The sequence below is a fragment of the Callospermophilus lateralis genome, chromosome X, assembly GCF_048772815.1.
Source record: "Callospermophilus lateralis isolate mCalLat2 chromosome X, mCalLat2.hap1, whole genome shotgun sequence".
Taxonomy (NCBI): Eukaryota; Metazoa; Chordata; class Mammalia; order Rodentia; family Sciuridae; genus Callospermophilus; species Callospermophilus lateralis.
The window spans coordinates 93,613,740-93,625,270 of NC_135325.1; the positions used below are offsets into that span (position 1 = coordinate 93,613,740).

The 11,531-nt window shown below is 34.7% G+C and overlaps 1 protein-coding gene across 1 annotated transcript; it reads left to right on the top strand.

Moving 5' to 3' along the window:
• Positions 1–8,693: 8,693 nt before the first annotated feature.
• On the top strand, positions 8,694–9,779 carry Agtr2 (angiotensin II receptor type 2). The gene has a single exon (XM_077107479.1). The coding sequence runs from the start codon at positions 8,694–8,696 to the stop codon at positions 9,777–9,779; it is 1,086 nt and encodes a 361-aa protein (XP_076963594.1).
• Positions 9,780–11,531: the final 1,752 nt, after the last annotated feature.

Genomic DNA, 11,531 nt, shown 5'->3' on the forward strand with positions numbered 1-11,531 from the left:
GCTACTATAAACAATGATATGGCTATATCACTATAGAATGATGATTTTAGTTCTTTTGGATAAATATCAAGGAGTGAGATAGCCAGGAAATATGGTGGTTCTATTCTGAGTTTTTTGAGGCATCTTCATACTACTTTCCAGAATAGATGTACTAATTTGCAATCCCACCAACAATGTATGAGTGTGTCCTTTCCCCACACAATCACCAGTACTTATTATTATTTGTATTTTTGATAATTGCCATTCTGACTGGAGTGAGATGAAATCAGTGTATTTTTTTGGGAGGGGGTATTAGGAGCACTCAACCACTGAGCCAAATCCCTGGATCTATTTTTGTATTATATTTAGAGACAGGGTCTCAGTGAGTTGCTTAGTGCCTCACTTTTGCTGAGGCTGGCTTTGAACTCACAATCCTCCTGCCTCAGCCTCCCAAGCTACTAGGATTATAAGCGTACACCACTGTGCTGAGCTGAGATCAGTGTAGTTTTTACTTGTATTTCCCTGATTACTAGAGATGTTGAATGTTTTTTCATGTATTTGTTGGTCATTTGTGTTTCTTTTGAGAAATGTCTGTTTAATTCTTTTGCCCATTTATTGATTGGGTTTTTTTGATGTTAAATTTTTTTAGTTCTTTATATATTCTGTGTATTAATTCCCTATCTGAGGAGCAGGTGGCAAAGGTTTTCTCCCATTCTGTAGGCTCTCTCTTCACACTCTTAATCATTTCCTTTATAATTCACATTTTTATGTGTCAGTACCTTCCTAATAACCCTGTAGGCACTCCATGTCTAGGGAAATGAAAGGTGGCCTTCTGTTTACATAAAGGAACCAACTCTAGAAGCTATTTACATGATACTTATTTTTTGCATTAATGCCAAAGAAACTATATTTCTGGGAGTTTAATATAATTAATTCAACAGGAATATATAGGGTTAGGAGGAAAGTAGGCTAGGTTAATAGTCTACATGTTCATCAAATGAGTGTTCAATTTACTGCAATCTGTGGTCCACAGAACCATGCCTGTGAAAACAACTAAATATAACAAAAATAGTAATGCCATGCTGTTCTTAAAGTTCATTTAATTGTATTGGTCTGTTCTGTTTTTCTCCACACAATATCTTTGGAAGTTCTAGGTAACAACTCATTTTTAAAATAGAAAGCAATGTTTATGTTCACAATAACTAATAAAAACACAAAACAAAATGAAAATAGAGGCTGGAGAAAGAGGGGATGAAGAACAACTGTTAATAGATGTCAAGTTTCTTTTACAGGTGATGAAAATGTTTTGGAGTTATGCAGTGTCATAATTGCACAGCTTTGTGAATATACTAAAACCCAATGTACTGTACATTTTAAAAGGGTGAATTTCATGGTATGTGAATTATTTCTTGATTTACAATATAATTAAAGGAAGAACAATTTCAATAATGTGGCTAATATAAAATAAAGACAATGATACTGAAAGAATATACAGCAAAATAATTGTAAAGAATACTATCAATTTCTAGGTATACAAACAAGCTGTTTTATTTGTAGATCCATTGCAACTTATTTGAAAAATTGTGTTTTCAGGCACCAATTAAAAAACAATAAATAAATAGAAGGAAGAATCATAGAGTAAAGGAAGGGGACTGACAGAGGGAAGAGGGGAGAAAAAGAAGAAGTACTGGGGACTAAAATGGTGCAAATTACATTCCATTCATGTATGGTTATGATTAAATATGCAACTATAATGCACTAATAAAAACACTAAAAATTCTGCTTTCAATTGCACAACTTTATTGAAAACCATGAATTGCACAGCTTTGTGAATATATGAAAACCTAATGTACTGTACATTTTAAATTTATCTGTAGGATAAATTTCTAAAAGCTCAAGCAGTCTCAGAATTCCTAATGACAAACCTCCTTTTCTCATTTCCTTGGATCTACCCAGAACTTCACCCAAACCTCCTATTATATTACCTTATCTTCCCTTTAAAGGTACTTTTTTAGTTGTAGATGGACACAATATCTTTATTATTTATTTTTACGTGGTGCTGAGAAGGGAATCCAGAGCCTCACACATGCTAGGCAAGTGCTGTACCACTGAGCAACAACCCCAGTCCTTGTTTTATCTTCTAATTCTAAGTCATTTTGTACCTCAAAAAGTAAATGTATCCAAAGCTTTACAATTCTTTATTGCTTTTGTATCCTTTTAAGAGCTTTGGGGCTGGGGATGTGGCTCAAGCGGTAGCGTGCTTGCCTGGCATGCGCAGGGCACTGGGTTCGATCCTCAGCACCACATACAAATAAGATAAAGATGTTGTGTCCACCGAAAACTGAAAAATAAATATTAAAAAATTCTCTCTCTCTCTCTCTTTCTCAGAAAAAAAAGCTTAAAGGGGAGGTGGGTGGGTAGGGTAAATGACCTTAAACAAAGCCAAGCAACCATTTGCTCTGAATATTTCCTCTGAATTGATGACCAGTTTTAGAGAGGTTTATTTTGCCACTTTCCTGATCTCCTAATCTCTAACTCTGAGAATTTGTCTAATTAATCAAAGTAGAGTCTGAATGACTTCTTGCCTGCCTAGAACAGGGACTTGACTACAGGCTTCATCAGTAATAGTAATATCTAAAAGAATGTATGAACAGATTGGGACAGTTATCCCCACCCAAAAACAGGGTTCAAGGAGGCAAAATTGTTGAAGAGAATGGCTTAGGTGCTTATTTTTTAATATTTATTTTTTAGTTGTCATTGGACACAATACCTTTAGTTTATTTATTTTTTATGTGGTGCTAAGGATTTAACTCAGGACCTTGTATGCACTAGGCGAGTACTCTACCGCTGATCCACAACCCCAGCCCCAGCTTAGATGCTTATTAATCTGGCTTCTAGAATTACAACATCTGATATGAAATTTCCCAGAGCTGAAGTGAAATATACTCCCAGTTACCAGCCTTCCTGTTCTGATTACATAGTCACCAAGCCATATTTCCCCTGTTTCTTAATATTGGAGATAGAGAATGCACGTCAGATAAAGAGTGCAAGGTTTGTGGTCTTTGAGAAGTGATATATCTCTATCATAAAATAATAAATTAGCCAATACGGTAGCATATCAGTTTTGTGTTGAACTTGGTTGGTATAAGCCAAGAGAAAGTTGTTTCTGTGCCTCAAGGCTAAGGATCAAATGCTGGACATAATTGTTTGTTGACCCAGTACCCTTTGAGAGATCCAACCTGACAAATCTTCCCAAAATATCCCTACCACCTAGCAATGGTGTTTGAATATTGCCAGAATAACAGTGGTGTTTAAATATTGCCAAAATAAGTGGTTTGTTTACTAGGCCAATTTAATCAATTGGCCATATTGGATAATTTAGTTAAGCCAATCAATTTAGTCATATCAGTGAGGGGAAATTTGAATCAGTTAATCAATATTTTGAATGTAAACAAATAATATAGAAAGTTTTTAATTAAAAAAAATCTTTCCACCAGTGGAGTTATATAGCATTTGAGATGTATTTGATACAGCTAGGGTGCCTTCTGTGAAATCCTCATCTGAACAGGATGCTCAGAATTGTAGGTGTCTTTGGGGAAAAGAAGAATTGGAACTCTTCCTTCCTCTTCTTTTCTTAGAACTAGATTCAGCTGGAAGCAACTGGTCTCAGGAATGTACTGACTCAGATGTTTCATTTATCTGACTACTGGATTTAATAGTTCTCTCAGTTACTCTTTATGTGATGCCTAGATGGACAATTTGTTGCAAATAATCACTTACATTGGGCTTTCAATGGGTTTTTAGTCTTTTTTCCTATAAAATGGTCATTCTGATCTCTAGTTCTAAATAGCAGACCTTACATTTTTCCTTTGCTTTCATCCTGACATTCCTGTTCTTATTGTATTAGAAACCAAAGAGGCACAAATGCAATCTGCAAAGACTTACTGATAATGCAAAATTTCTTAACCACCTTTTTTTTTTCCCAATTAAAGTAAGGCTTACCTATGGATAAGTAAATCAAACGACGATTGGTGTGAAGTATGTATGTATGTGGGTATATGTGTGAATGATGTGTGTGCTGAATTTGTGAGAAGTGAAAATGATATCAGCCTGGAGAGGAACTCAGAGAGGTGCCTGGGGTGAGGAAAATTAAAATAACTCTAAAAAATAGACTAAAAAGTAAAGACTATATATATTCAATCATTCCATGATCTGTATCTCTAAACCTTACTCCCTATAACCAGAGTATGTTTGGGCAGAATTTTGCATTTATCTTTCCTTGTTTCTTTGAAGCCTCATCTGTGTGTAGGAAGGATATAAATTTTTCTTATGAATCTTGTATCCTTTCAGCAGATGAGAATTGCACAAGAAACAATAGGTATTCATTAGAAAAAAATAATTTAATGTGATTTACCATTGTTTAATTCTGTTAGCCCAGCTGCACTTGTTCTGAAGAGGTGCATAATTTATTCAAATGACCCAAAACTTTTAAGTCAGTCTTCCAACAACAACAACAAAAAATTACCACTGTCCCCAGGAGAATGATTTTGTGTGTGTGTGTGTGTGTGTGTGTGTGTATGTTGTATTGCTTCCCATGACTGACATTTATTTGAATCTCAAGTGTATTTACATTGTTGGCTTAACTGGGTGTTCTTTGCTGAATCAATAATATGCTGTATTTCTTGCTTTGAGTGGTGTGAATATTATTGCTATTCTTTTTTGTCTTCTTTTCTTAATTCCCTGCAGTTACAAAAATTTTTCTTCGGCTTATGAAAATTTTTACTCCAAAAATTATGAAGAAACAAAGTAAATGTCTTTTTAATCTTCTGGGAAATGTGTGCCTCTTTAAACTTTATTTACGTCAGAAGTTACTGTAATGAAGGACGAAAGCTCTAGACAAGGTCCCCTGCTCCTGGGGAGTGTTCAAGGCTAGGTCTCCTGGAGGCGAGCCTGCAGTTTGTTCTCAAAGTTTATAGCTCACCTCCTGACTGTTTCTTTGCAAGGGACATGAAAGGGGGCTAGAAATAGAGCAGGGTGGGAATCTGACCCATTGTGACCACTCAGGAGACTCTGGCCTGGAAAATTCCCTTGTATGTCGCAAAAACAAACATTTGAAATGGAGGGAGAAACCAGGCTTAAACAAAGAGTGAAACCAGTTCCCATTTGAACTCTCCTGCCGATAAACATATGTGCCCGCTCTTTTGTTTCCCAAACATCAGTTTTTCATCATTTGGACACAGTTTCAACCTGAATTTGTCCAGAGCATAAGAAACAAATATTTTGAGATTTAATAGAATGGTGCATATGTATATTAGATGCATTCTGTCGTTGTGCAAATTCAGTGTACTGAAAAAAATGCTATAATGGTGTTGTGCAAGCCTTTGAATCTTACTGTATTTTTCAGACAATGGTAACCTTTTCTTACTGCTTGTTTACTGTAGGATTGACTTTAATATCAATGGAGAAACAAATGTCAATAGCCATGTGCTTTGTCTCTGTCATTTGTAATTTTGTACTCTGTCACCTATAGTCTTTTCTCCTTCCTTGTTATTTCGCTGAACAACTTGCTTAGGTGCTTACCTACTAATGGAAAAGATGCCCTCCTCTCTTTCTGCAGCCTGCAACTTGAATAAGTGCACTCTTATTGCTCATCTGAAAAAATGATCTGTAGTAATAATTGGAATCCTTTTGTCTGTTTAATTGTCTTGGGTTCTCTGGTTATCTGTACTAACTATAAAAAGCTTTCTGCTTACACATTTCTCCTTTCTGGGGTTGCCATTTTCCTAAAAACATTAAGAAAAATGCAACCTCCTTTTCCCTTCTTTGGTGCTGTTGTGATAGCTTAAGAATGGTCAGTAGTGATTTTCTGAAAATGCTGCATGTTTTCTTCTGACAAGACCAAAGGTAAGATTAAAGGACCAGCTAGTGCTTCCTTCTATAGTACAGAAGTTAAAAGCAGGAACTCTGACATTAGTTAGCTTCATTTGAAATTCAAATATCCTCATTTAATAGCTATGTGACCTGAGAAAATTCATTTAAACTCTGTGCGTCTTAGTTTCTTGATTTGTAAAGCTGTGTTAGTAGAAAGCTTATAATAGTGTCTATCATGTGCTAGGTATAATTCTGAACACTATAAACACTTTAACTCATTTAATCTTTGTAACTCTCTGATGTAGGTAATTAATATTATCCCCATTTCTCAGGTGAGAAAAACTGAGACATGAAGAAGGAAAGTAACTTGGTCATGGTAATAGAGTTAGGAAGTGGTAGAGTTGAGCCTGTGAAGCCAGGTAGTTGGATCCTGGAGGCCATGTACTTACCAGTGTGCTATAATGCCTCTATATTAAACTATTGAGCATAAAATGCAGTGTTTGTCACATAGCATTTATTATCATCTAGTATTATCATTAGCATCACCTCTTCTTGTCTTTCTTCATTTTATCATTATTGCTTCTACAAGACTGCTTATATAAAGTTGATCACCCCACCACCACAAGGACTAAAAACAGCAACAAGAACAATAGTGATCCAGGCTGGAATAGCTGCCTATTCATTCTTTACCTTCTGTCCTTGGTATTTGAGCCACAAATATGATAGAGTCCAATGAAAGGAGGTACTAAAGGTTAATACCTCTTTTCCATCACATAAAAATTATATCCTTCTTATCTCCAATCCTCCAGCAATGAGCCAGCCAGAAAATGTTTAAAGCAAGGGAGAAATTTTTAGAAGTTGTTAGACTTCAAGTGATGTTGCTACCATTCTTTAATAAATATATAAATTTTTAAAAGTACTTAAGTTTGTGACGGATATTTGTGAACAAAGACTCTGCTACTAGCATAAATTCTCTGGTCTCTACTCCTTAACTTGCTTGAGAATGTCATAATCAGAGAAAAAGAAAGAGAAAATTCTGCAAGTAATTATATTCTTCTTTAAAAGCAAGCCACTGACTTCAAAATTCTCTAACACATTTGTGGAAATTTCATTTTTTTTGTTTGAGATTTATTTGAATGAGCTGTTATGATTGGAGACAGTGAGAATTTCAGATTAATGTTTTGCAGCCAAAAAAAAAAAAAAAACCTCTGGAAAGCTGGCAAGTGTTCATAAGTCAGCCCTAGAATTATGTAGGTTGAAGGCTCCCCAGTGGACAGACCGAACATATAAGAAGGAAACCAGAGATCTGGTGCTATTACATCCCAGAGTCTAAGAGACCGAATAAGCTCAGAATTCAAAGCATTCTTCAGCCTGAATTTTTAAGGTAAGTTTGAACAATTTATATATACTTTACTTGGAAAGTAGAACATACATTAAATGAAAATATTTTTTATGGACGAACTTTCCCTTTTCCTGTGTTTTAACACTGTATTTTGCAAAACTCCTAAATTATTTAACTGCTGTTTCTCTTACAGGAGTGCATTTAGGAACCAGAAAAGCTGATTTATGATAACTGCTTTAAACTCAAGCAACCAGTAAGTCGTCAGTGGGATTTATTTTTTCATTCTTTCATGTTAATTTGTAAAGTCATATTAAGAAATGAGCTTTAGATAAAAAATGAGAGTTTATTATTTATTAGGAGGTACTTTGGTGATTATATTTTTAACTGAGTAGTTTATTTGTATTTACTTTAAAACTATGTAAAGTAATAGTCTTTTCCTTAGTGTGTTTATCTTTAGCTAATTCTTGTTTGTTTCAAAATAATGTTGCTAGTAAAAAACCCAAAACAATAATGTCTCAAAAACCTGAACACTGATTATAACATTTGAGAACAGTGACTATTTAGTTATATTCAACCGAAAAGATAGCAAAATAAAAATGATAACACTATATCATGATTAATCATTGATTTTCATTTCTTATTTAATTAAGCAATCAAAACTATTTCTGTTTGACCCTGAAACAAGTTTGTCTCTTTTGTTTTCTTTTTCTTTTCCTAATTAAATTGATTTTTTTTCTATTAAACAGACAAAACTTTAATATCTATATCTAAATCTAATTTTCTCTATTAAACTCAGAAGGCTTTTAGAAATATGCATATATGTCATAACTTCTTCATAATTATAATTGTGAAAATAATGGAAAAGTAGAACTAAAGAGATTATTTTTAATTAGTAAAAGCCCACCACAGTCCCCCTATTCTAATGTTCCTTTTGCATATTGTTTCTGTCATTTGTACACTTATTTTTTTCCATAGCTTATGGCCACTTTTACTTTCCACAGCTATAATGCTTTGTATATAATTACTTGAATAAAACATTTTTCTATGAAATAGCAGTGTGATTTCTAGAAAGTATACAGACTGGGATAAATGATCAAGTGTTTTAAAGTATTAATATTTCTTATTTTGGGTTTCTTCCTGTTTGGTACATACATTTTCTATCTCAACTAAACTTTTGAAATACTATTTTCTTTAAAACTCTAAAAACATGATAGAAAAGAGGTGCAAAAGGTAGTTTTTTTCAGAATTTTTAGTTCCTGAAGCTGAAATGTTTTGAGAAAATTGTTTTCTTCCTCAAGAGGTAAAATACATTCTTATTTCACAGGCATGATCCTATTTCATAGTGTTTTCTAGAATCACTTACTTGTTTTTGCTTTTTTTAAAAAACCAAACCCAAAATGCTAATGAACTCAAATATACCTTAAGCTTTGTATGTGTTCTAACAGCTTCCTTTTTCTCCCCCACAGAAAGCGTACGAATTAGAAGTTGCTGACATTTCAATATGAAGGACAACTTCAGTCTTGCCACCATCAGCAAAAACCTTACCAGCAGTCTGGAACTTGCCAACGTATCTGGCAACAATGAGTCCACCTTTAACTGCTCACATAAACCATCAGATAAGCATTTAGATGCAATTCCCATTCTGTATTACATTATTTTTGTGATTGGATTTTTTGTTAATACTGTTGTGGTTACACTGTTCTGTTGTCAAAAGGGTCCTAAAAAGGTTTCTAGCATTTACATCTTCAACCTGGCTGTGGCTGACTTACTTCTTTTGGCTACTCTTCCTCTCTGGGCAAGCTATTATTCTTACAGATATGACTGGCTTTTTGGACCTGTGATGTGCAAGGTTTTTGGTTCTTTTCTGACTCTGAATATGTTTGCAAGCATTTTTTTTATTACCTGCATGAGTGTTGATAGGTACCAATCAGTTATCTACCCCTTTCTGTCTCAAAGAAGAAATCCCTGGCAGGCATCTTACATAGTTCCCCTGGTTTGGTGTATGGCCTGTCTGTCCTCATTGCCAACATTTTATTTCCGAGATGTCAGAACCATTGAGTACCTAGGGGTGAATGCTTGTGTTATGGCTTTCCCACCTGAGAATTATGCCCAGTGGTCAGCTGGGATCGCCTTAATGAAAAATATCCTAGGTTTTATTATCCCTTTAATATTTATAGCAACATGTTACTTTGGAATCAGGAAACACTTACTGAAGACCAACAGCTATGGGAAGAACAGAATCACCCGTGACCAAGTCCTGAAGATGGCAGCTGCTGTTGTCCTGGCGTTCATCATTTGCTGGCTTCCCTTCCATGTTCTGACCTTCCTGGATGCTCTGGCCTGGATGGGTGTCATTAATAGCTGTGAAGTTATAGCAGTCATTGACCTGGCACTTCCTTTTGCCATCCTCCTGGGATTCACCAACAGCTGCGTTAATCCCTTTTTGTATTGTTTTGTTGGAAACCGGTTCCAACAGAAGCTCCGCAGTGTGTTTAGGGTTCCAATTACTTGGCTCCAAGGCAAGAGAGAGAGTGTGTCTTGCCGGAAAAGCAGTTCTCTTAGAGAAATGGACACCTTTGTTTCTTAAAAATGAGAGTGGAATGCATGCAATCAATATGGCTAATTGTCCTGAGGCCCATCAGAATTATCTTTAAATGGCTTTAGCAATAGAAGTCCCTCCCCCTTATCTAATCTTTACTCATTCTTCTAAAACAGGAAACAAAGTGTAACTAAATTTTATCCTTCAGTGACTTTCAGGAATTGTTCATTGTTTTTCTGGTATATTGGTTCAAGACTGTCATTAGTGAGACAGATCCATAACCCAGAAGTAATTGGGGATTTATCTCAAATTATAATTATTCCTAAATTGCGATTTTTTGGGGGTTCATATTTCTCATTGAAAAATGCTGGCATTTCTTAGTGAGATTTTATGTCCATTTTTATCAAGTTCTTTCCTCTTGAACCAGGAACAGGTTTATATTGTTGCATTATTTACCAGGCAACATTTTAACAGAGATAAGCAGTAAATTGAGTATACTATTCCAATATAATAATACAATGGATTAGTACTGGATTATTCAGGCACTAGGCATATACTTTCTACTTTTAAAAAATTACAAGTTCTATTCCTTTTACATTTCATGTGAGCATAGCTTTACACTTAAGACGTAGCTACATATCAAGCAAGGCTAGGAATATAGATTAAATCACACTTCTGCATTTTGGCTTATTTTTACAGTTATAGAAAATAAAATGAATAATAAAACAATTGCAATTGACACATATTTGAGTGTTCACTAAACTCTGAATAAGTACTTTTTAAAAACTTCCTATGCATTTTAACCATTGTTTTAAGGCTTATATTTTTTTCTGATAATTTTTTGAAAACTATAAACACTGTGTATTGTTATAAAATGTAAAGGTCACTTTTTACATCTCTGACCTTTTAAATGTGGTGCTTTGATATATAGAATGTTGACTTGATTTTTTATTATTGATGTTTTGGTTCTGGGTTGCTTCCCAAAATATCTGGGTGGATTCTTTGACTTGCAATAAACTCTAAACTGGCATAAGAAAAGGTTATAGCAGAATGAATATTTGATTACCTCCTCCCCCTGGAAAGGGGAAAAGGGACCCAGCAAATGACAAGTTTGGTGAGGCAAGGGACCTGACAGGTAGGGCTGTGCAATGTGGCTTTCAGAATACAGATCCTGGTGGGTAATTTTAAACTATATCTATGTTTACTGTTTGCTCTAGAATCTATGGGATTCTGTGGACTATTTTAAACTAATCACTGGTTCACAGCTCTCCTACTCAGTACTATTAGAACTCCTAAGTTAGAGGAATACCTCAACTTATATGAGAATATAAATTCTAATTTTACAAGTTCAAGATTTCATTCTGCACCCATATTATACAAGGTTACCTCAGACCTTCCTAGATCAATGCTTACCTGTGAGGTAGAATTAAAACTTGGGAGTTTTAACATCTCTGTCAAGTTCCAGGCCTATAGACAGAAGAATCCTCTCACACTATTTTTTTGGGAAAGCCCCAATTTCATGTAATCATGTAATCATATTATTTTCAATAAAGCATATAGCTAAATGTGTAATCAACTATAGCTTCACATTTTAAATGATTTTGTAATACATATCATATGAATAAAATCCTTTATGGGAAGATCATGTGTGTTTATTATTATTTTATATTCACTACTTCCAAGTATAGATTCTTACCTTCTCTTCTATTGGTACCTTCTATTCAATCCTCACTAATACTTCTCAGTTTCAGCCTTTATCTTTACTCACCTGGTCCCTCGTCATAGTCTTCTAGTTTCCCT

Bases quoted from the DNA above. Each gene is read 5' to 3' on its own strand.
- Agtr2 (XM_077107479.1), top strand. From the start codon at position 8,694: ATGAAGGACAACTTCAGTCTTGCCACCATCAGCAAAAACCTTACCAGC.